Source organism: Haliaeetus albicilla, chromosome 3, assembly GCF_947461875.1.
Source record: "Haliaeetus albicilla chromosome 3, bHalAlb1.1, whole genome shotgun sequence".
Classification (NCBI taxonomy): Eukaryota; Metazoa; Chordata; class Aves; order Accipitriformes; family Accipitridae; genus Haliaeetus; species Haliaeetus albicilla.
Genome location: NC_091485.1, coordinates 64,479,114 through 64,506,668, shown reverse-complemented (window position 1 = coordinate 64,506,668; position 27,555 = coordinate 64,479,114). Strand labels below are relative to the sequence as shown.

The window sequence follows — 27,555 nt, the reverse complement described above, 5'->3', positions numbered from 1 at the left end:
GCTTTGAAATACTGCTGGTGGTGGTCTTCAGTCTGTCGGATGGTGGTTTCTAACATTTTTGGTTGTTAAATGACTTGTTGCACTTCAAATACTGTAAAATGAAACCTTTGAATATATTTATATGTTTCTACTGCTATGATGTTGAACTATTAGCATTGTGACTAATTCCTCTCCCATGTGTGTTTCTTTACAGGCTCAGTGCTGAGCTGATGTTCATTACCTTAAAATATTTATTTGGTAGAAGAAAGAAAAGATGGAAAAAGGGAAAGTGTGTGTCGCACCTAGTTGATTTGTGTCTTTGGGTGAAAATAAAGGTCAGTGTTGGCAGTAATTCTCCTCTTAGTGATTTTCAGTTTTCCTAAATGAAAGCCAAATAGGAAAAAACCATAATTGCAGAGAAGCCTGTCTTAAGGGACTAACATGGAAGAGGGCCCACAAAATAGCCTCTAATAATAACATGTTCTGAACTGAAAGAGATGGTACAAATAATATTACAAGTGTAAGTGCTCTCAATCCTGCAGTTTATTTCCTACAGCTGGCCAGAGCCTCCAGGTGAAGTCCAGCTGCAAGGATTTCTGTGCAAGCATCGTACCCGGCACCCACAAAGTGCAGAAACAGAGGCCCGTGGAAGCCCTGTGATGAAGTGGCTCATCATTTTTCTTAGTGATACTGCAAAGTTAAAAACTGCATCGCTGATGTATGTTTTATGGTGTTCTTTGCTCTAAATTCATTTCACTTGCAACAATTTCAGGAAGGCAGCACTTGTGGGCAAAGTCCATTCTTGATTTCTGCATTTTGTTTGCGTTTGTTCATTGAGCAGTGCTTTCCCTCTGCTTCGCCTCATGCTTTCTGCGGGCACTGATACTTGTACAAGGCAAATATGAAGCCATAGAAGCTAAATTTAATAGTGGTTTCCACTGGCCCTTTCCAGCAGTGCAAAAGCTGCATGGGAAACGAGGCACTGGAGAATCAACAGTTTGGTTGTTTCCCTTGCGGAGGCAGCCTCCCCTGCCAGCCTCCATATGGAAAAGGAGAGCACGACTGGAAAAGCCCATGAGTTGTGAGGGTCACTCAAGGGCAGTCCTGAAGCCCTGGGTATAGTTCTTGAACGTAGCATATTTTTTTCTAATTCTTTAGATTTGTTTCTCTTTGTTCTGCAAGACAGCAAAATTGTAGGAAGTCAGCTCAGTTTAATGGATGTTATTAGAATAGAGGTCTACAGCAGCCAAGGCTGCTTAAATGGTGTCCTAGAGGAGTTGCCATCAGTGTTAGTTAGTCCTGCCCAGTCTTGAAAACCGCAGTAGTAAAGTTTTGACCTAGAGAGGTAACAAATCCGCCGTGATCTCCACGGCCTGGTTTCATCACAAGTAGCAATTAAGCAACAAGCATAACTGTGGCCAGGGGAAGTTAATGAGTTTTCAGAAAAACTGATAAAACTGAAAAAAGGGCATAGAAGGGGGCATACAAACTTCAGCATGCCCAACAGTGAGTCTGTTGGGTTTTTTTCCAGTTAGAGCAGTGTATCAGAGATACCACTCTTTGCCATGACTTCAGCAACCAGCTTGTATCCAGAGACCATCAAGGTACAATCTCAGTGCTTGTACTACACGGCTGAGTGAAGCAGTTCAGTCGTGTGATTCTTATCAGTACTGGAAATCTGCAGGCTTGCGCAGGAAGATCACTGCTTTAGGATTCTTCCTGGCACCTGATCACCACCACCTTTCTGTCTTTGCAGAAAGCTTTTTTCATCTTCTCTTTTCAACAGCATTCTGGTCAAACCCAAGGGCATGCTCATTCTGTTCATCATTTATCTTACTAGACAGAAAATAGTTGCAAAACACATTAATAGCTGAACACATCTGTGCATAGTGCACCCTTTTGGCAATAATGACTTTATTGGGTTTTGTGAGGCCTGAGGGGGAAGGATTATGGCCTAGTTAATATGGCTTGCCAGGGGTTTGAAAGGTTGTGCTGTTTTAAGGTAGAACAGGCAAATGAACCATCTTTTGGGGGATGTGTCCTCTCCTGTCTGTCCTAAGAACCCCTAAACAGCTTTTGGTTTCTGTTAACAACAAGCAGTTCTTACTCTTTGATTTCCATGATGCACAACCCCTCCCCTCCCCATTCATTTTTGTTGAGTTTTACTAGAACTGTGGGGTGGCTTGATAATTTACAAAGAAATCAGTGATTCCATGGTTTTACTCTTCTGGAGAGTTGAGAAAGCAAAAGGAGATTCCCTGCCCGCTGGACTCGGCAGCTGGTTGGAGCAGCGATGCTGCTCTGGCCATCTCCACCTCCCCAGTCACCTCTTCCTGCTTGGTTTCTTGCCTGATGCCCTTCTGCTCAGCCGCTGGCCTCTTGACTCTCATGTTAGTACTGCCCTGGTTTCAATTATACTCTCTTCCTTCCGCAGTGCGTGAGAGTGCCAGAGCACTTTCCCCCTTTAGGAGTAAGGAGTCATTTTAGTTCCCACTTCTGCCTTTGCTCAGTCCTGGTTTTACCTTCCTTGGGGACAGATCTGGATTTAGCAAATGCAGCTTCCTCTTTGTCACATTTGGCTGAATTGGTTTCTCAGCTAACTTGAGATGGATGGAAGTTCATCCTGATTCTACCAGCACTTCTTTAAAGATGTACTGAGTTTGAGACAAGTATTCAATTTTTTCTGAAATTTGGGTCAGTAACTTCTAGGAGCTTTGGCTCAGGGGGGGCAGTCTTTTGCCACCCTCACTCAGTGTGACCACTTACTGTTAAAGGAGGATTGCTCTTGAGCTCTGCAGTTGCATCTCAGACCATCGTAGTAAGATATGCTAGAGCTCATCTGAGCTTGTCAGAGCTTTAACTGCAGTTTTGTTTACAGTTTGTAGTAGTGATAACCTCTGTATGCCCCTAGCCATGAAATGTTGTTATTTGTATTACCCTCCCGCCTTAGTCATGGACAATATCCCCTTACATGTGACACCATGCAAAGAGGATGAAAGATGGTCTCTGCTGTAAAGAACTTGCAATCTAAATAAAAGGCAAGAGACAAGGACACAGCCAATGTCAGCAAATAAAGAGCCGCTCCTCTTTTCATGAACATGTTTAGGGAAGAGCATATGTTATGACTGTCAAAAAAGAAAACTAATCTTCCCTCAAGGTATGAATATTTCACAATATCTGTAAGAATCCACTTAACAATTCAGGAGCCACCCATCCTTTGAGGAATGCTGCCTGGGGGCTTTACTGCCCTCTTCACTGCAGGCAGCTCTCTTTCTTTGAGAAGGGAACTAGTCTCTCTTTTGCTTTCTTCCAAGGGCAGCTCCATTCCAGCATATTTTAATAAAGCTATAAACCATGTGAGAGCTGCATTATTCCTTAGCCGATGTGTGTGGGTAGTGCTTACCAAGATAGGGCCCTAGTTGCCGACCAAGATTTCTCGTTTCTACTGTGTGTGCTTGATGGTCTCTGAAACCTTTGTGGTGTGCATTCTGCTGGCACAAGAGTGGCCAGGCTGTGGCAAGGACCCATGGAGGCTATCACAATACAAATAATAACATCAGTAATTAAAGAAGCACTGGGGGAGAATTCTTCTGAATTAATTTTGCCACAGAGTAGATTGGGAAGCAGGGAGAAGAAGGGCTGTTGGGATCTAGACAAGCTCTGTCTGTCACGCTGTATTTTCTTTTCCTGGCCAAAAGGCTCAGGGAATAGGGCAGTGTGACAAATTCCTGCCTATTGCTTGAGCTGTCTTCACCACCCAGGCTTTTTCTGGGCTCACCCTGACTGCAAGATGAAGCACGCTACCCTGCTCCCCGTTCACTGAGGCTGAAGCTGGGTCACAGCACCTCACTGCCGGCATAATGAGGCATGCTCGTGTGAACAGCTACAATAGCTTTGCTGATGCACAGGAACTTGTTCGGCAACCACAACTTACTGGAGCCCATTTGTTTTTTTGGTCTGATGTTCACGTGCTGAGCTGGTGGTTTAGGCTGGCGGTGGAGTAAGACATTGGCTGCCTTTAGGAAGAGATTAATCTACAGCTTCTTTTTATCTCCAAAGCTGCCTACACAGAGCAGCTGCAGCAGCACAGGCTCTTGTAGGGCTCATGTATCTGAGCCCCCTCAAAGCTGCCTCTTCCACAGACGTTGTTTTCTCCTGCATGAAGCCAAGGCTAACAGCACTATGGCAAATCATGCCATGCAAACTCAGGCAAACAGCTTTACTTAAGTACAGTGGGAATTTGTATTCTGGCAGCCACACTGATGACTCGGGTCTTGGAGGAGAAATTGAGCAAATCTCTGGTGCTGACAAGGCACAGGAATTTCCTAAAGTTGCATTTTTTTATTTTCTGTAACTAATACATGAGGAGCCTTTTAAATGCCTGAGGGGAGGCAGGAGAAGGGGAGAGCCAGGCAAGGGAGGAAGGAAGAAGAGAGGCAATATTATGCCCATGACTTATGACTGAAACCATGCAGTCAGCTGCTAGGCCCCCTGTGTGGTGCTCAGGAATCGCTGCTCTCCTATCACTGATTTACCAGACAAAGGCATTCTCTGCATTGCAACACAGAGCCTTTGCAGACCACATTGGTATCCTCAGAGGCAACGACGGCTGAATCCCCCAGCCCTAGAGGACTCTGCAGTCGAAGCTGGCAGCCAAACGGCTGCTCTGGGATTTGCCCCTGGGAATGCCTTGCTCTTTGTGTTTTACTTTGAGCTGGGGCCACATTTCACTTTGATTACTCATGTTTCTTTTTTGGTTTTTCTTCTTTTTTATTTGTTCTTAACCGTCTTGCTGGATTTTCGTGCTTTGCTCATTAGACTGGTGTGTTGCAGCGTGACCAGCAGTCCTGGAAGAGTGGGAAATGAACATGTGTGTCCAGCATATATGAGAAGTGTTGTAACTGTTTAGACACTAACGCTAACCTCCGCAGGCTGACTCCTGTGCACTCTGCCTGTTCTGCAGCAGCGTATCACACGGGTCTGCGGGCAGGAGGAAGCCAGATGGTTTCGGTGTGCACATACAAGCAGCTCTGATTGCGCTCGCCTACCTTGATGCTTTTAACGAAAAGACTGAGGCATGTCGAGCAAACTCCTGATTCTCTCCAGACTTACTTGCTAAGCAGTTTCCTACATTCAGGAGGGGTTGTTTGCCAAGCAGCAAGTTTAAAAGCAAAAGAAACCTCAATATCCCTTCATTTCTCTGATCAAATCTACCTGCCAAAGTGGCGTTTCTACCCAGGGATTTATGCCAGCTGATGCTGCATCCAGTCATAGCTATGCTGGTACAGAAGGATATTTTGAGCATGTATCCACATAGAAAGAACAAAAGAACCCAAACCCCATGTTTTACATGTCTGCTTGAAGGAAACCTTTAAAATTATCCATACGAGCAGTCCTTTGGCCTCAAAAGCTCTTCTGGTATAGGCAGGTTCATCAGTCCATCTTGCAGGTTAAGGAAGTACAAGGATGACTTTTCAGCTCACCTTCTCCAAACCTGCATGGTGATTAGAGGGGAGATAATGGACCTTCCTGGATGGATGGACTGGCAAGGTGGAGAGAGGAAACAGCATTGCAGTACAATTAAAACACAGCACACTCTGTGCACGGTAGTATCATGAGGCAGGGCAGACAGCTGGGGTAGCTACAACTTCACCTAGGTGCTGTTAATGAACAACGATGTGCCTGAGAATTTTGACGTCTTGAAGGAGCTCTGGGATCAGTCTTCACTGTGTCGTGTCCCCTTTTCCCATAGCAGCGTAGGGGGCCCTGGGAAATCCTGCCTCAGAAAGCCTGAGATGTCACGAGTTTCCCCTTCTGCTTTAGGGCAGAACTGAAATCAAATGGCAAAGTTACCGAAATACACTCCCGCCCACCCCCGCGCAGGCTGCGGGCCAAGATACTAAGAGAACAACTCCACAATTATGCAATTAATTTACCAAAGCAGGGGACACTTTGGCTCAACTATTTGTTACAAGATCTTGCAACATTTCCATTACAGTGACTTGTGACCAAACTCCTCGCCAGAGCCGGGGAGGTGTGACGGCCCTGCTGCCCGTCGGGGAGCGCAGGCACCCGCCTCCCAAAACCGACGGGCAAAGGCCAGAAACGAGGAGTCGCCAGCCGCTCCGAGGCAGGCCCTTCCTCTCCTCTCGCTTCGCTCGGCGGGCTCGCCCTCGGCAAGGCCGGCGGCACCCGGGCTGCCGCCGCCCCCCTTTCCAGTCGGTGCCCCGGCCTAGCGGCGCTCCCCGCCCGGCTCTCGTCTCCCAGCCCGGCTAGCGGAGCAGGACACCAGGCCTTCCGCGGCCGTTCGTTCGCCCGCCCGCCTCAGGCACTCAGCGGGCAGGGCCGGAGGGAGGGGGCCGGGCCCGGCGGTCGGGACTACAGCTCCCGGCGGGCCGCGCTCCGCAGCCCCCCCCTCACACCGCCCTGCCTAAGATGGCCGCTGCCCGCCGCCTCCCCTCTAGCCCGCGCCGCCCCTAACTCGGTGCCCCCGGCGGCTCGCCGCCGCCGCGCCGCCGCCCTCGGTGGACCTCCCGGAGGGGCGGCCCGGCAGGGGGCGCGCTGCCGCCGGCCGGCGGCGGCCGGTCCGGGCGTGAGCGGCGGGATGGAGCCGCTGCTGGGCTGGCAGTTCGAGGACTCCCTCTTCGGCCCGAGCCGGGAGCGGGGCCCGGGCGGCGGGGCCGGGCCGGCCTGCGGAGCGAAGCACTGCGAGCCCCGCGTGAGGAGCCGGGGGCGGCGGCGGGGGGGCGGCGGGAGCGGCCGAAGGGGCCGCCCGGGTAGGGCGGGGGCGGCCTCGGCCCCCCTGACGGGTTTGTGCTGTGCCCGCAGTGGTTTCGCAGCGAGGCGGACGGCGGGGAAGGCGCCGGGGGGCTAACGGCCAGCAAGTTCCGGGCGGACTGGGCCTACCGGCAGCAGGAGTTTGAGGTATTTCCAGGGCTCTGGCACGGCCTGGGGCCTGGGGCCTGGGCCGAGCCCGGGCCCTGGTCGGTGGAAGTTGCGGGGATATAAGCTGGGGTGATCCTGTAGTCCCCGCCGTGCTGAGTGCGTGTGTTTGTGTATTTATGTAAAAAAGCCTCCCGGCTGAGGCACAGCCTGGGGGTGCTGGAGTCCGTGGCGGGTTACGTCCAGCTTGATGGCTCCTCGTTTGTGCTGACAGCGTGACAGCCCCACGGGCAGTCACGGTGAGCTGGTGAAGAGCCGTCCTGCTGGCTGAGCTGCGGCCAGGCCACGATGGGTAACTGTGCTCTGGCGAGCTCCCCCAGCCAGATGACATCTTTCCAGGAGTCAGCGTGAAGTCAGTGTAAACTGGCCAGAAATGCTGCTCTGCGGCCAGAGCTGATCCGGATCAGGCTTGCGCATATGAGCGGTTCAGCGGTGAGCAGAGCTAGTGTTTGTGGCCATGGACCTCATGGTCAGCCAGAGTTAAGCATGTGGATTTCTCTGCTCCTGGGGATAATACCATGTCCCACAAACGCTGTCAGATTGCTGGCAACCACCTGGCTGCCAGCTCACCTTTCTCGGAGCTCCCCCAGCTGTCAGGTGAAAGCTGACTGTAGTTGTCAGGCTCCTGACAGTTGGCTTATGAGCCTCATCATTAATTGTCCCACCTCTCTGCTGCCTCCCTTTGCTCTGGATCGCTGGTTGTGCCTTTGGGGTGCATTTATGTTCCCCGTTTCTCTTCCTGCCTGCTGTAGTCCTTGACCCTGCCCTCACTGCCTACTTCCTGAGCTGCATTCCTGATCATTGATGCTCTCCTGCCTCTGTAGTCCTAGTTGCAGAAATCTAGTCTTTTGTTACCTTGTTTCCTGGTTGAAATCAGCTGCTTCTGCCCTTGTTTCAACTGTAATAGCTTCTTGTTCCAGGCTATGGTTTGCATTAGAGGCTCCCTGATTTCAAAGCCCTCAGGCCGACTTCTAACTCCACTCCTTTCGCCTTGCCCATTGGATTTGTTGATCTTTTTGTACCTCAGTTGGCACTGACTTCTGCTTTTTAATGTTATTTCAGCACTACTGCTGTCTTGTCTATACCTGACAGATGCTTTCCGGTCTCAGCTGGGATGCCCTGAAGGGATTCATAAAAGTGTGCTGAGAAGAGAGATGCCTCGGGCTGCAGTCAGACATGGCTGCTGACCCTCAGGAAGAGCAGATTGCTCCTTGCTGTGTGCTGTGGTGCCCTCTCAGGAGAGAATGACACCCCCTCAGATCTGCTAGTGGAACAGACCGTTGTTTCCTAATCCTTTTCTGTGGCAGTGATCCATGTTAAAAACATCTAGTCTTCAGTCTTATTGCTAATCTGGATCACTGTGACAGAACCAGAACCAGAACTAGACTGTACATAAAATTACAGATTTGAGAGCGCCAACCTTAGAAAGGGGGCTGGAAATAAGTAAATGGGGGTAGTAATCTCTTCACTCGTTCTGAATACTTTTTTACATCAGCCTAGGCCACTTGGTTGGTAGGAAATGCCAAGGACAGCAGTGATCTGAGCTGTGCCCATTTTTAGGATATAGATGACTGTAGAATCTGCTTGGGATTCGTAATGCCTGATCCTTGCCAGGTTATATCCCTTTGTCACATAACAGGGTGAACAGGGGTGTCCTGCAACCCTCCTCTAATCCATTTTCACCAGTGGCTGCTGCACTCACTGGGCAGAGGGGAGCACCCTCTTTTGCTTGAGAAGGAATGCAAGCTAATGCCAGGGAAGAAAAATACGTCAGCCACTTTGCTAGGAAGTATTTAGGGTATGTCGCCTAGAAGCTTTTTCTGTTAGAACCATTCAGGTTCGCAAGGAATAATTAAATATTCATTTTGAGAGATGGGAGAATGAGCACTGCTCTTTAGTCTTCTGGTCTGGGCACTTACATAAAGGGGGAGGAACCAGGAATCCAGTCTTAGCTTCACTGAATACTTAATTTAATGCATTTAAATGTTAATTGGAGTCCTGGTGAGTGCCCTGAGCATTAAGCTACAGAAATATTGCTCATTCTTGTCTTTTTCCTTAGCCCAATTAATATTTAATTATTTCATGCAAATTAGAACCACCCTACAGAAACAATGGAGATTCACCTTCCTTGTTGTATTCTCCAATGTGCTGATTATCCATGTGAGGTGAGGTACTTGCAGGTTCAAACCTTGCCGTGGAGGATGTCACAGATTTGAAACAAGATCATCCAAATTTAGGATGAGTGCTCTGATCATTGAGTTGGTAGCTGGGGAAAAGATGCCTTGAGTCACATATTGCCCAGGTTGATAGATGATCCCTTCTGGATCAGGCCTGGTGGGGGAGAGGTGGACAGATGTGTGGTGAATCCTGTCAGGGTTTAAACACGAGTTAGGATTGAGGTTGCTTATCACTGTCTAGACTTGGCTGTGTAGTACCGGGGCCCTTGTTTGTTGCTGGCATAGGTGGTAGCTGAGTCTAGAGAAATGAAAATGTGGACTTCAGCTCCTGAATTCCCTTTGTGACTGTAGTCATAAACAAAACATACTGTCAGGCTTTCTTTTAAATGAAAATGTCTCACTGTTTTGTTTGGCTTTTCTTTTTGTCGACACTACTAGAAAGCCCTGTGTGAGTACTCGAACTGCTTACTAGTCTTACCTCCCAGTAACATTGCAATGAGACGAGATGTCCAAGAGGGTCGGGCTCGGTGTTTATGTCGCCTGGGAAGGCACAAGGAGGCTCTGGATATCGCAGAAAAATTGGTAAGTAATGCAATCTTTCTTTTAGGCTTTGAACGTGAAAATATTGCCAGTACTTCTCTTATATGGACCATTTTCTGGAAAAATAATCTTCATGTCTATAATCCTTCAGGATGTTCAGTGCTCAGAGTATTTGGTAAACAGAGGGTAACTGTCACTGCAGATATAATCACTCTTTAGAAATCAGAACACCCTGTACCACAATGAGCTCCCTGTGCAGGGAGGCTGGTAGTCCTGGAAGGGACTAAATATCATGCTCTGCCAGGCAGAATTAATGTAATGTAATAGGAATTATAAGAAAGGGGATAAATGAGTGCTTAAATCTTTCCACTATAAAAGTGACGGTTCAAAACTCCCTTTTATTTCCATATACTTGCTGCCAAACTGCCACCAAGAAGAGTATCTAACCACAAATTGAGTTTTTCCCACAAAGGAAAAAGTCCAGAGGCTCTGAAGTCTGCTAGAATTTTACTGCTGCTGTTTATTTTATATAAAGGGTGTTTATACTACAAAGAAGGGCAGCTGTATAAAACTCTGAAGGCAAATAAACAAATGACAGCATTCGGAGCCTTCTTGCCTTTCAGACTGGGACAAGCTAGCTAGAGGGAATGCTGTCAGCTTGATTGTGCGTGATCCATATCACGTATCATTTAAAATTTTAAGAGCACAGTTTTGTACAATTTAAAAATTACCTTTAGTGATATTTGTGTGTCATTTTTCAGGGAGACATTTTCTTAGGCTCTGAAGGATGATTCTGTTCTACTCCTGTTTTTAATCTATTGTCTTTTGTTTCTAGAGAAACGGCGCTACTAACACAGATCACTTAACAACGGTTCTCAACCTGCAGTTTGCCATTTACCAGGGTCTGGAAAATGTAGAAGAAAAGATCACGTGTCTGCAGCAGCTGATCTGCTTACATCCTTTCAACCCTTGGTACTGGAAGTTACTTGCTGAATCTTATATGAGCCTTTTACAGAGTTTGTCTCCATTAGTGATTCCAGAAACAAATCTACATCAGTCTGAAGAGGTTAGTGTAAGTGATAGTAGTTTCAAAACATCAGCTGGAAGAGAGATTAATTTGCAGCCTCACAGATCAGATGGACGGAAAGAAGGCCCTCGGTTCAGCCTTGCTACAGAAACAAAGAGGGAGAATGCCGTGACTTGTAGCAGCAGCCAAGCTGTAAAAGAATTCCTCTGCACTTCAGAAGAACTGGAAAGGATGGATGAAGGGAATCGCACAGCCTCCGAGTCCTGGGAGCAGAACATGTCGAAGAGAGTTGGGATAAAGGCATGTGCCTCGTTTATTAGAGCAAGGTAGCTAAATGTATTCTTAGAATATTGTTAACTTCTCCCAATCGAGAACAATTTAAAGCATATTTTTCCCAGCCTTAATATTTTCAGTTTACATTTTCAATTTAAATGTTTGTTTCAGCAGTGGCAACGCTAACTTAGAAGCACCCTGCTATTGCTTTAGATCTAAAAAGCAAAGTCCACTAGCGTGGTAGCTGTGAACAACCTAAATCTGAGCGGAAAGAGTTAACCAGTGTCATGCACTGTTGAGAAGTAAAGCGTTTTTTAATGACCTTATTATATGAATCTTTTGAAGTAATTATATACAAAAGGGCTTGTTCTTCAATAAATGCTCCTGTTAGAGCATGGCTGTTTCCTGGTTTGGTATTAAAGATGCAGCAGCAGAAGTGCCCCAAAGGGAAGGCTAGCCAGTCTTCCTTCTGCGAGTACCACCTGTCTTCTTTGCTTGAAGCCTCATGCTTGAGCGAAAATGTATGTTATAATAATGCCCCAATCTGCATAATGGATGAGGTTGAAAAACGAACTCTGTGACAGCTGATTGACAGGGCTGCATTAAAATGCTCTTTTCTTTTCTTCTCTCTCTTCCTACCTAAAACTCTTGCATACAACAAAAATCCCCAAAACATAATCTTTCAAAGAGATAATTAGGATCTGGCTTTGTTAAAATAGTCTTGGAGGTTTTTTTCCCCTCTTGCCTCTCAGTAACGTATTAGTCACCAAACGTATTTAAAGCCATTTTATGAACTTCCGCACATGTTTACAGAGAACACTTTATAACTGCCCTGTTAGGGAAAGATTTAAGAAATCTAAAAAAAGATATGGTAGCTTTTAACTGTACTCAGACTAAGAGACAGTGACTTTGCTACTTGGGAGAAGTTAATAGATTTAGTACTGATACTGAATATTAAAGCTCCATTCATATTAAAATAATCTGTGTTGCTTGTTTCAATGTGTATGATTCAGCATTGAGACAATTATAAACTGTGGGATTTACTTGCTTGGCTGCACAGTTTCACAAAGTGTTACTGCGGTTTATATTTGCAGATACACTTGTTCAGGGTAAGCTTCTCCCCTGCCCAGGTCTTATGCATTAACTAGGTTGTCTAATACGTTCAGGTCTGTTGGATTTTAAGTGAGATGTGGATGTTGCATAAACATATGTGCAGCATAAATTGCACCTGGAAAAGAGATGTTAGTATCGCTTTTTGTAGGAAATAAGGTTCTGTGTTAACGCATCATGAATAATTGACTCTTCTAGTTCTGCCAACAACAACAAAAAATTTGGAGAAATGGTTTTGTTTAATTTTCATTGAGATTTCATTCTTTATTATGTTGATGCAAATTTTGAAACAAAAACGCTTTACAAATTAAAAATACTTTCCATTTTTACTTTGAATTTCCCAGTCAAAACTTTACTGAATTTACAAATGGTTTCTTGGCTCAGACTTGTAAATTTTGATGTTTATAATGCTCAAATGAAAACTTTAATCTAAAATCTTAAGTCTTCTCTTCATAAAAATACCCACCTTTATTGTAAGACCTGCTTCATTTAACTTCGGTAAATGTGATAAAAAAATTTGTTGTTGTTGTTCTTTATGCATGAAGCTTGAATTAAACGTAGTTTCAGTAATGCTACTGCTAAGTCCCAGTGTTCCCTTGGTTGAATATACTTAGATACTTCCTCTGCTGACATGTTTTACAGTCCTTGTGTGAGGTGGACTCTGGAAACTGCCACTGTTCTCTCTGGTCGAGCAGTTCGTGATGGGGTCCCTCTGTGACATGAAGCCACGTTGTCAGCATAATGTCTAACCTTCACTGAATCATGGTGGTGACTTCTGGGGCACTGCCTTGAACATAAAACTGTGGTGAAAGGTTTTAGAAAATATCCCAAGGTTGGCCTGTGTGGGGAAGATGTTTGGTATTTGTCTAAAACCCGCAAATTTCTAGCTTTTCAGGTTACAAAGATAATCACTGCCATAGGCAAAAATGCTCTGTGGTCTTGTTAGGTGTTACTAAGGATGTGGGACACCTGATATGCTGCAGTTAGTGCTAGCAGATCCAAGCTTCACTTTTAAATTGTGTGGCAAATACATGGGGAAAAAAATGTTTGCGCAGAGCAGCCAGAGATACTTGGCATGTTGTTTTTCAAAAGTACTTCTCAGTACTTCTGTCATAGCACAAATATACCATACCTATAGTAGATTGTTATGGATTCGTTCATTTCTTTGCAGTTTTTGCAGTCGGCAAAAGTCAGGAAGAAGAGCTGTTTTAAAGTATTATATTTTGGTTTGTTTGAAGTTTGCGGACTTACTCTTTTGCCAGCTGTGCCTTTTTTTAACTGCCTCTTTCATTTCAGGCTTTTACTTCAACTTATCCAGTTGCAACAGTCGTCCTTTGCACTAGAGAATAACATAAAAGGCCAAAAAGAAATTGATGGCAAGGTGGCACGACTTGGTTTCAATGAAAACTCCTTGCTGTTGATGACCAAGGTAGGGGGATGTTTTGTTGTGTGCAAGTTCTCAGCTATACGTAGGCTGGTTGAGGTACCTGAGCCAGTTCAGGCACAAAGTCCTGTAAGCGACACTCCCCTAAGCTAATTAACTGGGCCAGGAAGCAAGGTAAATTAGCTGGGGTGGGTAGCCCCAGTAGTGTGTTATCTGGAGCTGACAGTGGTACCTATATAGCTCTGGCTTGTGTCATGCAGCTGTATCTCTGTTCTGCTGAGATTCTCCTTTTGGGAATGTTCAGGGTTGTTAAGTTTCTCATTGGACCTGTATTTGCAGCTGCATCATCACTGTGTGTTTCCTGGGATGCAGATTTTATCTCAGGAATTTTAGATGCCACAAAGTGAATCACAAGTATGAAATGGAAGCAGGGATTACTTTGATGGCCACAGCACTATTAAACACTTCCAGAAAAAGTATTAAACATTTTCAGAAAAAGCCAGAGACATCCTTTTACATGATTTCTTCCTTCTGTTTGATGTACTGGCTTCTAGTTTTACAGAAATACAGAGGAGGAGAGTAACATTGCATGACTTTATTCACAGAGATTGAACATTTTTAGTACTATTTATAGAGTTTCTGACTTTTATCTTAAGGAACAAAAGGAAGCCAGTGAGATTCTAACAAGTTGTTGAAAGCCCAGCTGCTGCGGGGTTGGCAGGCGGTCGTGTGGGATTTCATCCATAAGAGGGCAGTAGCTTGCAGTCTGTCTCAGGTTGCGAAAAGGTTGGGAGAAGAAACTTCTCTCCTTGCCTCCCTTGGTCCCACACCCCCCCAGGAGGAGATCCGGAGTGTTGGTGCTGTTGCAAGGTGAGCACTGAACGCAGAGTTGGCGTTGAGATTTCCGCTGCTAGTCAGAGAGTAAAAATCCCCCTGTACAAGCATAGCCGGAATCTGGGCGGGGTTGTGCAGCTGTGAAGCTTGGGCTCTCAGCTCTCCATGTTTATTGCAGAATGCAACAGGCAGGCAACTGGATCGTGACTTGGAAACTTCTCCTGGATGGCGTGTGGTTCATGTGTCAAGGGCTTTTCTTGTAAAGATCTGTTATTAATGTCAAATTTGCTGTTTTCTCTGCAAGTTATTTTCTTGTTTCCCATCGTCTTTCTTACTCTGTTTGCAGGTTATGGGGCAGGATCTTATACCAGAGAAGCTAAAAGAGGAATTTCAGGGTGAGGTAAAATGCATAGGCCCTTCAGCACTGTCATCACTGGTAACTGCATCAGCCACAGAATTTGAAATCAAATGGTTCGGTAATCTCCAAGATGATTTATGTCACTTTGATAGACAATTCCATTCAGATATAGGTCTCCCACCTTCGGTAACTTAAAGGTTTTGTTGTATTTATTCTCATCTCTCCAAATAATTATGGAATGATATATGCAATAAAGTTAATATTACATTTTTTAAGAATTCTTATTGTATATCTTTTAAGAATATATGTATAAATCTCTGCATTTAAACTCTTAACATCTCATCTTCTTCTTTGTTCACTGATTTGTTTGTATTTAAAGTAGTAAGGAATCCGGAATAAAATCGAGCTTTCACTTCAGCTTTCAGAGGTAGCTTTCCATCATAAACCTCACCATGTTGTGATTGGAGCACCTGTGATTTTTTGAGGTCTGCAATGCCAGTGGGGTGGAAGGCTTCCTTTATGATGTCCAGTTTGAAAGTTTCTTGGTGTCAAATTCTATGTTGTTGCATTTAGACCCATGGAATTAGCCATTTTCTTAATTAATTTTTTAAATATTTCTTGATTAAGTGACATTATAGTGATTTATTGTTCAGAAATGGATAGCTAGGATTCTTAAATATATTTATGCTGAGAAATTGTCAATAAGAATAATTCCATATGTTTTAGGAAAAAAATCTAAGTGGCAAGTATTGAACCTAGAACTGGAAGGAGATTTTCTTTCTTCAAAGCTAAGAGTTTTTAGGAGGCGTAGAACTAGCTATAGTCTTGTCTTCAATGTGCTTAGATGAGGGAGGAGAAAAACTGTCAACGTTGTTTATATGCACTGAAGAGTGTTTAGTCAGATCATACCCTTTGTAAAACCCTGCAAGGAAGAAGATCTTTGCTGTGAAAACTGGCAGTGTTGTTTCTGCATCATACAGCTCCTTATGTTATGCTTTCAGTTGATAATGACACCAGTTTGCTTTACTTTCTGAAGCATCAATGCTACATGCTTTGGGCTTCTACAGAAAAAGGCAGAGATTATCCTGTAGTTTCTTTTGCTTGAAATAATTTACATTTGAGGCAAACAAGGTGTGTTCTTCCCCCATCTTCTCTTAAACTGAGACATAAATTCTTCATAGCATTTTGTAAAAGTGTTCTTTAATGGATATAGTTTAAAACCAGGAATCTCTTAGATGTAATTTGCTGTGACTTTTCTTCATGTTTTCCTGTGTTTTCTTTCTGAAGTACTAAAGAGTGCTGAAACTTTAAATAACTCACAATTGAATGGTAATTCACCACATGCAAACACACTTTGTATCTGCTACATTTAGGTGAATTTTAAAGCTTTAAGATACTGGTTAGGGAACCTGTGACTAACCCTTGGTATGGTATAGCCCTCTGCCAAGTTGGCTGTGAAACCTCTCCGGAAAAATGGAATATCGCCTTCAGCCATGTCAAATTATCTTTGATAGTTTGGTGACTTAATGCGATTAAACCACATCCTGGTCAGCTTGTTACGAAAGATGATGACTTGGCAAGTATACTTGGGTAAGCATTAACACACTCATAATGTATTACAGAATATTTGGTTTAGTCATGCATGTGCTTTGCTAGGTGGAAATTTTTGTGTGTGTGTGTAGAGCACTATATTTGGATGGCAGCGAAGCCTGCCTGAAGGGCTGGAGATGCTTTTAAGACTAACTGGTGTCATAAGTTTTCAGTAGAGCCTGTCCATAACGTGCTGTAAATTAATTACAATGTTGGCATCAACAGTAGAATGTCTTACAGCACAGATATAGCAAACATGGAAAGCTTAATGCCAAATATGTCAGCAGTATGTCTCCCGGTTTCCTCTTAAACTTAAGGTCATGAGTACCCACATAAAAAGGCTATAATTTGTTTTGCCACAGCTCTCGAGTAGGTTCAGTAGTTAGGACACCAGAAAACAGCTTTTGTGGAACCAGGTCTGTATAGATATTTAATGGGAACTTGCCAAATGATTTGGCTCCACAATTTAGAAGGTGGAAATGGCATTGGAGCTGTTTTAGCAGCAAATTAAATACTTGCCAAATGTTGTCATTTTGTGGCTGAGATGTCCGAAATACACAGGGGCTAGCCAAGGTGATTTGGAAACATTTGCTGTGTGTGCAGATTGTCTGACTTGAGGTTGTCTCTTAGACTGGGAACATAACGGTTAGCTCTCTACTGGCTCCAGGAGTGGAAGGCAAGTGGCAGTTCTTAAGAACAGGCAGTATTTTTCTCAAATGTAACAATAAAGCAAAAATGTTGTTTTCTTTGCCGTAGTTAAAACCAACATGAATGTTGTTCTGAATGTGTTGCATAGTTACTGTTCCAAATAACCAGTGTTTATTGCACTGGGGCTATGAAATACTCCTTTGTCCCACTTGTGCCTGGCTATCTGTCATCTCAGCTACTTCAATTCCTCCTTTTTTGGCCTGCTTCTCACTTTTTTAGCATGCCACTTCTAACTCTAGTTTTCTGGTTTGGATCATATCTCATGAGGGGCTTAGCATTCCCATCTTGCATTTGAATGCTTCATCGTTGCTTCTATGTTCTGCATAATTCTACATCTGCCTGTAATAGATTTCTTCATTTTTTGGCTCTTATGATATTATTATTGGTATTAGTACATGAACTGGTATTCCACGCTGAGTTAAATAGCAAATTTTAGTATTGCAAACTGCAAGTGAGATTCCATGAATTGTTACTGAGGTTTTATTTTGTTATTTTAACACTTGCTTGTGTTACAGACGCTTCGGGAAGGACCCTCTGACCCTGGTTCTGAAGCTTCTGAAACGATTGCTGTGTACAAACACAATCTAGTTGTGTGTCTTGATATTGAGTGTTTGAACAGTGCTGGTTTTGAGGTGAGGGAACATGTTAGTGCTGTAACTAGTGACATTAACACAGTTTTCTCCATCACAGAATCATAGAAGCGTTTGGGTTGGAAGGGACCTTCAAAGATCATCTAGTCCAACTCCCCTGCCATGGGCAGGGACACCTTCCACTAGACCAGGTTGCTCAAAGCCCCATCCAACCTGGCCTTGAACACTTCCAGGGATGGGGCACCCGCAACTTCTCTGGGCAACCTGTTCCAGTGTCTCACCACCGTCATCGTAAAAAGTTGCTTCCTTATGTCCAGTCTAAATCTACTCTCAGTTTAAAATCATTGCCACTTCTCCTGTCACTCCCCCTCCTCAGCAGAACAGGGAAAGAGAAAATAAGATTAAAAAAAAAAGGACCTGTGGGTCAAGATAAAGGCAGTTTAATAAAGAAAAAGGAAAGGCTGTGTATGGAAGCAATGGAAAACAAAAGAAATTATTCTCTACTTTCCATCTGCAGGCAATGTTATTGTAAAAATGAGTATGGGAATAGTCTTAAGATCACTCATAAGGAATCAAGAGTTATAACATGGGGTCCTGCTTGTGCACGCAGCTGAGAGGGACCTTTACTGCTGGCAATAACAAAAGGGTTTTAGCTAGTGCCTACTTCTCCTGCCCTCTTTCCAGTACCTGCACACAAAATAGAAGAAAAGAAAAATGCAAGCAAATCCATTTTGGTAACAATTTGGCGACCCAGGTGGGACTCTGCGGGTTCCCGACCTGTTGAGTGTGGTGGTGGCATATGACACAGCCAGTGCTGGGTGAGTTCCCTGATTGCCCTTGTGGGATCCGCATTCCCTGGGGAGGTACTAAAACTGTGGGCAGCATCAGTCATGGGGGGTTCAACAGATAAGGTAAAACAGGGTTCGCCGCTGGCAGAAATTCTGGGAAACTGGAAGAAAATTGACGGTCCTTTAGGACTCAGTGAAGCTTGAACTGTAGTTCTCTGTTGGGATGAGTGGCCAGCAGGAACTCGGGACGGGACACCCCCTGTGCCCTGGCCCCTGGGAGGTGTATTTGATGTGAGTAAGGTGACCTTCCTGCCTCATATGCGATATGCGATAAGGCGGAATTGCCTCATATGGTAAATCCATGCTGACTACTTCCCATCGCCGCCTTGTCCTTCACAGGACAACTTGGAAGTTGTTTCCAGGATCTGTTGCTCCATCGCTTCCCCAGGGACAGAGGTGCAGCTGGCAGGCCTAGCAAGGGTCATGGAAGGGGGCTGCATGGGACTGTGGTGTGCAATGGTCCAGGAAGGAGGAAAGCCTGGGTGCTCTTTATTTTCTAGGAGGAGCAACGGGGGCAGACCAGGGCATGTTCTTTTTTTGCAAAAAAAGCAGGCTGTTGAAGAAGCATTCAGTGAAATGCTCCCAAGGAGCACAAGCAGCAAGCACAGGGGATGTCCTGGAGCACGTGCTCCTCTGGGTGCTTTCTGCGTGAGCAGCAATTGCACACAAAGTGTGCTCCACTAGCAGTTGTACAGCTGGGCAAGAGGCTTCGCACTCAGAGGTGCCTTGATGGGGAACGCTCGCAGGACACCAGCAGAAGCACCTCAGCCAGAAGACCTGCAGGGCCGGTTTGGGCTGGGGAAGGGATGCGGGGACACTCTGGAAAGCCCTGGCCAAGCCCAGCCTATTCATTCAGCTTACTGCCAGAGTGCGAACGCAGGGGCAGCAGTGGGTTCGAGGTGCCCTGCAAACATCCTTTCCTGGCACGTGAGCGATGCCTGCGCGGAGGGTCCCTTGGGCAGTGCCACTTAGTTTGGCTTTGCTCTCTGCTCCCCACGGTGAGGACATGCACAGCCACCAGCCCTGACAGGAGCGTCCCCATCGCTGCCAACAGCAGTGGTGCTCTGACATGGCAGAGTTGCCCTCCAGAAAGCCCCAGGGGCCTTATTTGGGCCCGTTGGAAGCCTCTGCTGCCCTCGAGAGATCCCTCCATTCTACAAAACTCTAAAAGTCTAAAAAAAAAAATCACTTTTAAGTACCAATTCACTTCTGCAGATATTCTGGAGGCTGGTATAGGCTATGTTTGTTTATTCATTTCAGCCCCTACCACCCACATCTAGATCCTCTTCATCTTCCTCCAGAATAGGCGAGAGACCAAAAATATAATGATGAGGATCATTCCAGTTCTCGCTTTCCAGGTTGTCATCTGAATCGTCCTCAGCAAAATTAGAGGGGATGAATCCTCTTGTGCCGTCTGCCAGCTCTCCCACAGACCAACCACCTTCATCCACCAAAGACATAAACAGATTGTCCAGTAGTTTGAGGAAGCTCTAGTTCAGGCTGCTCACTGGGACCATCAAAAGGAGCGCAGCTGTATCGAGCTATGAATGCTCAAAGCTTTCCCGGTCGTTGTCCCAGAGCCTGCAGGATGACGGACTCTTTGTCTGCTACTGGTGGTTCTGTCTCACTTGCAGGACCCAGGGGTGTCCTCTGCCCAAGCTGAGTGAGGGGCTCTGAACCCAATTCTCTGGTTCGCTCTCCGGGGCTCGAAACGGTTGCCTGGCTTCTCCATGGTCCCTTTTTATTTCTCACTGAGCGCTTTCTGCCATGTCTCTCACGGCTTTCAGTTTGGTCTCTGCGGCTTCCAGTCGGGTTTGAAGACAGCTGATGGCTCGGATGGCAGAATTTCACTCCTCTGCCACTCGTGTCAGTTGCCCCCTCAGGTCAGCATTTTCAGCCTGAACCTCGTCTGTCCATGGAGGCAAGAATTTTCTTCAGCCAGTCTGGTGTTTTCTTCCGTCATCTCCAGAAGCTGCACCTCTAACTCCTCACACCTGAGCAGCTGAGGCTGCTCACATAATGTGAGCCCTCATCACTTGCAGCCAGTTGGGCCCGGAGCTCCTCAGCCGCTTTCGGCGAGGCTTCGTTCTGCTGGTCCTGTGCCAGCAAAGCTCCGGCATGCTCTCTTCTGTCTCCAGCCCTCTGCTGAGGAAACGATTTCACAGCCCCAGGCCACAGGCCCCCAGCCCGCACCATCCCGCCTCATGGCTGAAGGTTTGGGGAGGCGGGGGGGGACAGGACCGGCCGCCGAACGCTGCTGCCAACAGTCACCACCAGCCGCCTTCCCTGGGTCTGCGAGGGACGGCAAACCCCCGACCCCGCGCCAGCCGCTGCCTGCCTTCACCATGCGGGAGCAGAGACGGCGTCTGCCGTGGGCCGGGCACAGCCTTATTATAGTGTATCGTATACAGCATATTATAGTGTAGTATACACGCAGTGGAGGGGTGGGCTGAGTGGGCACCTGGCAGCCAGCCAAGGCCAACCCACCGCAAAGGCCGTACGCGTTTTTTCTCGCAAATTTGCCGCTTTCAGACCTTTTGGTCTGCTTTCTTCTAGCAGCAAACCTACTTGTACAGGCGGGGTTACCGTCAGTCAAATCCTATTGCACGTGTCTTGGAAGACATCTTTACTTTTTAGGTTTTTAGGTCGCACCTCTCCTTTGTGCACGGGGGGGCCAGGACAGACCATGTAAGGCTCTATTGGGTCTGGCTGGGATGGAGTTAACTTTCCCCACAGCAGCCCTCATAGTGCTGAAGGGTCTCGCCTACCCCAGTGAAAACCAGCAGCTTCCAGCACTGTCCTGGGGCTTGGCCTGTGCCTGCTCAGCCAGTTCAGTGCTCTCGGAGGCCTGTTGTTAGGGCAGGGACCCAAACCACCTCTGAGAACGCCTTGGCTGAGACGGGGATGCAAACTACATCTGAGGACATGACAGCAGAGACAGAGACCCAAACTGCATCTGAGGACACCATGGCGGCGATAGGGACCCAACTAACAACTACAGTAGTGGAAAAGAAACAGTGGACAAGGAGGTCAATGGGTCCATATCATCGATTAGCAGGGGAAGAGGAGGAGGAGGAAGGTTTTGATCAAGAAGCTGGTCCTTCAGCAAAGAAATGGGAGGCAGGAGTGAGAGAAATCAGGCAGGAGGCGGAAACCACCTGGCCCCTGACCGCGTCGTCAGAACTTGGAGAGATGCGGAAAGATGACAGCCGCCAGCCAGGTGAGCGGATTGCTCCCTCGCTGCTCTGATGCTGGGATAGCAGGGCCAACAGTCAGCAACTGGAAGGTAAGGAAGCCCAACAGTGCCTCCAACGGGCCCCAGCAAAGCCCAGATAAGGCCTGGGGGCGCTCTGGAGGGTAATTAGGGGCCTTTGTAGGGACTGTCCCCAGAGCTGGACGCAGTACTGCAGGTGGGGTCTCGCCAGAGCAGAGCAGAGGGGCAGAATCACCTCCCTCGACCTGCTGGCCACGATTATTGTTATGCAGCCCAGGACACAGTTGGCTTTCTGGGCTGCGAGCGCACAGTGCCAGCTCATGTCCAGCTTTTCATCCACCAGTACCCCCAATCCTTCTCTGCAGGGCTGCTCTCAATCCCTTCATCCCCCAGCCTGTATTGATACTGGGGGTTGCCCTGACCCAGGTGCAGGACCTTGCACTTGGCCTTGTTGAACCTCATGAGGTTCACATGGGCCTCCAGCCTGCACAGGTCCCTCTGGATGGCATCCCATCCCTCAAGTGAATCAACTGCACCACTCAGCTTGGTGTCATCTGCAAACTTGCTGAGGGTGCATTGTGTGGTAGCGGTGCTTATTCGAGCCCTTCCCTTGCAGCAGGTAGATGAGGTATGTCAGCATCCTGGGGTGACCTCCTGACAGGTAGTTTCTGCAGCTGCCTGTATCCACATGTTCCCCTCACCACTGAGTGATCAAGCTTGTGAGGGCCTGTTAGGATTTTTGGTGTAACTCATTGCTGAAATGGTAAACTCTGTTTTCCATCAAAACTGAAATTCCATTCATTTGATGTTCAAGTTCAGCTGTTGTTTGAACTAGCACAAGCTGTGTCCCTGATCCAGGGCTGAAATCAGCTCATCTTAACTCACAGTACTCCTGGGTTATTAGCTTGTCCCTTACCGACGTCTCATTAGCTGTGTTCTCCAAAACTTCTGTAGGCAAACTACCTTGCCCCACAGAGATGAGAAGAGCTCCTTCATGGATTTCATGGGTCATGGCCTGAGGAAATGAAGGCTTCAGAGGCAGTGGTCTACAAACTTCTCCCCAGAGCCCCCCCTCTGTGCCACATGCAGTTGGGCCACAACAGGATCAGGGAACTGAATCAAATTTAGAAGAAAAATCTTTATTAGGCTGGGGGGACATGTATGTTTAATTCTGTTCCTGTTGATTTCAGAAGAAACAAAATGTGTTTCCTCTTCACCTGGGCTCTGACTGTATGGAATTCATTTAGCTTTTGGAAGAGAAGAGACTTAAGGTGCACAAATCAAGACAATATGAAAAAACAAAATGATTCTCAAAAGGATTTTAATGAAATTCTTCTCTTTTATTTGAATGGTTGCCATATTTAGATAATTAAGTAGAATTGTCATAGGAATGAAAATCATCTTTCCCTTCTTCCCAAGGAATCCGAAAAATGTCACTATGTACAGAATTTACAATTATATGCAACAGTTTATTGTTATTCTGGACTCCAAAATTTGGGATCACAGGTAAAAATGGCCACACCAAAGCTAGAGCAGGATGTGTCCATCCTGTACCTTTCACAATGTTCTGTGAACTTTACCAGTATACTTTCAAAATGATAGCTCTTCCAAGGATGAGCTTTCCTCACCTGAGATCTTGCTCTGTATACAATTTTCATAATCCACAGCCTAAATAATTAAATTGTATTCCTTTTAGAGCAGGTGAGAAGTCAGGCAAAATGGACCAGATGAGCAGATGTGTTTAGATTTCTGTTTTCTGTTGGTGTCAGATGAAAGATGATATAAAGCAGGTGTAAAAAAAATAATCTAATGATAAATCAGTAGATGTTAGGCATCTAGTAACTTTGGGATTTGGATGGAAATCCTTCATTTCATGAATTTTCTTAGTAATTTTTGCCTTTCACTTACAGAAGTTTCCTTCGTTTTCATGGATTATTTGGCAGAAAGTCTTTGTGTTTTGGTTCAAGCTGCTGAACCTCTGTAACTCCCTCTGTAACTGTATTCGACAGCCACTACAGACACCGAGTTTCTCTTTAAAAATTAGAAACCTTGAAGAACTCTGAAATACTTCTGAAATACAGCATCGTTATCTCTAACTTAACGTTCAATCAAATGTCCACTGAGAGAATTTCTAAGATCCACATGCTATTAAATGAATTGGAACTCAGTCCTGGTGTGTTAATAGTAGGACTTTGCTTCTTTACTCAGCTTCACTTTCCAGTCTGAATCTACACGGCTGCTCTGCAGTAAGGAAAATTGCTCTGAGCTGGTGGGATCGGAGGTTTGTAACAAAGTGTGCTGGAAGGCACCCATGTTGCTAATGAGTGGAAGTGAGTATACGGTGGCTGCAAGATGTCCTCCATAACCTGAATTGTCGGTCTCAGTCCATATCATGGTTAGCAGGTCCCTTCCGAGAAACCTTGGGAACAGATGTCCTTGCTGTGCACCTCAAGCAGACAGCTCTGAGACAGTGCAGTGGTAGAAACTGTGCTTCCCCGTCAGCCCTAAAGGAGTCCTCCTAAATCACGATTAAGGTGCGATAACAGCATGAAGGTAGACTGCTGCTGCCAGCATCGCCTCAGTTTGGCACATAAATAGCAGCCTTCAGTCCCCTTATGCAAGTGCATAAAATGCATAGTAATAAACTGTGACTTACCCCACTTTCAGGTGCCTGGCCGTATGAAAAACAGTTAACCACCTAAATCTACTGCTACACAAATATGCTACCAAGGGCAGGTGATAGGCAGCAGCAGTGTTGCACTGTGAGCAGCATTATTTAGATGCATTCTTCCTGGAATCATGATGCACTCAAGGTTTACATGTTAGCAGGCTTGGCTTTTTAATTAGGGAAACGAAGCATCCATAAGCAGCAAAACAAAACAAGAGGCTTGAAATCATCCTCATTTTGTATTATACAGAATTTCTATATTCATCAGTACACAAGCGATTGCTAAACAGGTCCTCGCTACATTTACTTGCAATTCAAAACAAGGTGGTTATTATGCAAACAGGTTAGCTTTGTGGAGGCATCTCCAGGGTGAGCTTAACCCTGTCCTGTTTGGTTCCTCTTGTCTGAGTCTTATAGGTCTGTAAATGTTCATGTTGTTGTACAGAACTGCGGAGTTATCGGCCACATAGTGTGGCTGATAGTAGTTAGCCTGGATGGCCTTCTGTGGTGGTGGGGCTGTGAATGAGACATAGCTGTGGAAGGAATTAACTCTATGGAGAGGTGACTGGGGGGTGAAGTTGCTGCTGAATATGAGAGTTCTTGGGGTTTGCTTGGTCTGGTGGGTGCTGCCGGCTGAGAGGCTGCTGAAGGGATCAGAAAGAGTGTTAGCACTTTCCTCGTTGCTGTAGGGAAGGCTGCGCTGGGGAGCCCAGCTCCTGCTGAACAGGAAGGGCATGGTACGTGGTGGAGACTTTGGTCCCCTCACAGGCTTGGACAGTGCGTAAAGGTGTCGGAACTCTTCATCAAACAGCTCCACAACTTGACCCGTGAACTTGGAGAGGAGGTTGCGGTGAACCTGGCCGCATAACCATGTGAAGCTGGAAGGAGAGACAAGGTGAGGGTTAGCATTAATGTCAGCTATTAGGAACTGGACATCCCTGCAGGGGTGGTGTGAAAGGCAAATGTGTTTTACTGCTGAAGTTCCTTGTCTAAACACAGGAGGAAGATGGTGTCGCAGTTGAATTTCAGGTCAGTTCACATCAGTGCTCTTTGACTTGGATCAAGCTTTATTATTGCAGCTGCCTCTAAAACCTTCAAGAAACCTTGTAAAGTTATACAATCTCCTAAAGGGAGCGGTGATCCAGATCCACTGCAGGACTAAATGTCAGATACAATACCCAAGGTTTGGGCATCTGTTCCATGGAAAAGAGTTTAGACCCCTCTTTTGGGTATCTCTCTTTCATGCACAATGCTTAAATTCAGGTCTTGCCACGTCTTGTCTGCACACACATAAATTGTACCTTCCCTGCAGAATGCTGCGCCAGTTGGTAACTCTCACTTACTCAGAACTGACATTAGAAAGACTAGTGAAAAATAACCATCCTTTGTTTTTATTTTGCCACACTTTTCCTGCATTGGTCAAGAGAAACACATAAAAAGCCAACCTGTCACATCCCACTCCCACTAAACAAATTGCCACACCTGACAAATGCTTATTTTCTTCATTACAGAGAAAATTAAATTATAAATATTTCCTACAGCCTTTCCAAAAATAAAAATACCACGTTGCTATAAAGTAAGGGAGAAACACTTGAAATAGTTTTCATTCTGGTAATCCAGAGACACACCTTAGGATACCCCATAGTTCTTAAATGATTTTTCTTTTGTGTGCTTCCTTAATCCACTCAGCAAACATAAATTTGTGCTCTTTTACAGAACCACAAGCCATCTTGATTGTGCTGTGCAGCCTGCCTTGTCTGAGCATCATCATCATCATCAATAAAATGAGCACAGTTGAGAGAATGAAATGTAATTACTCCCTGAGCTGACCAGGGCTCAAGCTGTGCAGCAGAGGATACAGAGCAGTGTTGGACTTGAACCTGAGGTTATTCTGTGTTGGCAAAACTCTGCCATGGTTATTCCTGCGTGACTTTATTAGCTACGCTGGATGTGCACAAGGATTGCTGAGAGGCAGATTTGGCTGTAGGTGTGTGCACTTTAAATCTTGTTCTTGTCATGTTTTGGCAAAACTCCTGTGAAACTCAGTGGGACTGACAGCCTGAGCTGATGCTAAGGGAATAAAGACAGACAATTTGCATCTGCCTGTTTGGAGCATTCTTAAAGAGGGTTGGGTTTGGGGCATAGAGTGGTTTTATACTGTTGCTTCAGGAGCAAGGGGAGGAGTGAAGAAATCACTAGTTCAATGCCACCAGGCAACCCTACAATATATACTGTACATTTTATGATTGGACATGAAAATATACAGTAAGTTACCAGAATACAGGCACTTCTCATCTACTTTGTTCAAATCATTCTAAATACGGACAAAACCTTGGGAGCCGAGGTAAACAGCACAGCAAGCTAACTCCCTGCTGTGTGGGTAGCATCTGCTGTGCTAGCTCAACATTGCCTTTATTCACTAAGAAGCGCTCTCTAAACCTTCGCATGTCCTTCATCTAACTGTTAAGGAGATAATAAGCCAGGAACAAACACAAAACCACGCAATTAGTCTGGGATATCTATGCTGAAGGTTACAAACTCATGAAAGGGCTGAGGTGTGGAGTGTCAGGTTTATACTTTATGTGCTAGAGATATATCTAGTTTATAAAAGAAAATTTAGAGAAAAAAAATCAATTACACTTACAAATGGCTTTTAAAAACCCAATAAAATCAGAGGAAAAAACTGTTGCACCCAATTTTGATAATTTACTCCCACACGTAACTTCCTGCAGTACCCGACGGACAGATACTCATTTCTGGTTCATCGATCTTATCTGTAACCCTTGTAAGCAGAGAAAGTTGGATCCAATTAATAGCCCAAAGATTCTCCATAAACTGATGGCAAATGGGTCAGCTGAAAAGTAACAAGGTGAGACCTGCGTGATTTTAGACAAACATTTGTGGACTTCACATAGTGAGTCACAGCAATTTACATTCTGTGCACTTTGCTGAAGAACAAAGCAGAACTAGACATAAAGACTTAACAGGTTTTCATTAGCTTCATTCTAAGAGGAAATTCATTGTTTAGGTTTCAGGCCCTGTTTTGCTCCTTAGTTTACAATTCCAAGTGCTCTTTTGGGAAAGGCTCAGAGAGTTCTGTTACTGTCACTATCTGCCCAGAAGGATCATTTTTCTACCAGGCCTTTTTGAGTGAAGTACATCAGAAAGAAGAGAAAGCACAAAGAATTACTGCCTAGCTTGGGGACGAAGCTGTATCACAAATTCAGTCATTGATAGCTACTTCTCAGCTGTCTTTCCAGGGCTTTGTCCCAAGCCCCATGTCCTGTTCTGGATCCTCTCATTTATGATTGTC

The 27,555-nt window shown here is 45.7% G+C and overlaps 2 protein-coding genes across 4 annotated transcripts in view; one reads left to right on the top strand and one right to left on the bottom strand.

Annotated features, from left to right (window-relative positions):
* Positions 1-194: 194 nt before the first annotated feature.
* C3H8orf76 (chromosome 3 C8orf76 homolog) lies at positions 195-26,340 on the top strand. Of its 3 annotated transcripts, XM_069779989.1 has the most exons (6): positions 6,403-6,697; positions 6,808-6,903; positions 9,537-9,680; positions 10,474-10,991; positions 13,345-13,477; positions 14,613-26,340. In XM_069779989.1, exons 1-6 carry the CDS (start codon positions 6,584-6,586, stop codon positions 14,817-14,819), a joined length of 1,212 nt encoding a protein of 403 aa, XP_069636090.1. In that variant the 5' UTR covers positions 6,403-6,583; the 3' UTR covers positions 14,820-26,340. The 3 variants fall into 3 exon arrangements, with proteins under 3 accessions (XP_069636092.1, XP_069636091.1, XP_069636090.1); XM_069779991.1 differs by lacking the exons at positions 6,403-6,697; positions 6,808-6,903 and adding an exon at positions 195-314; XM_069779990.1 differs by lacking the exon at positions 6,808-6,903 and having other exon boundaries at positions 6,401-6,697.
* Positions 24,574-27,555, bottom strand: part of FAM83A (family with sequence similarity 83 member A) — a 10,911-nt gene continuing 7,929 nt past the window's right edge. Inside the window, exon 4 of the mRNA XM_009924088.2 lies at positions 24,574-25,120. Coding sequence (XP_009922390.2) covers positions 24,574-25,120 — 547 coding nt within the window. The remainder of the gene's footprint in view (positions 25,121-27,555) is intronic.

Bases quoted from the DNA above. Each gene is read 5' to 3' on its own strand.
- C3H8orf76 (XM_069779989.1), top strand. From the start codon at position 6,584: ATGGAGCCGCTGCTGGGCTGGCAGTTCGAGGACTCCCTCTTCGGCCCG. The intron at 6,698-6,807 runs GTGAGGAGCCGG...CTGTGCCCGCAG, and splicing joins CGAAGCACTGCGAGCCCCGC to TGGTTTCGCAGCGAGGCGGA. The intron at 13,478-14,612 runs GTAGGGGGATGT...CTCTGTTTGCAG, and splicing joins CCTTGCTGTTGATGACCAAG to GTTATGGGGCAGGATCTTAT.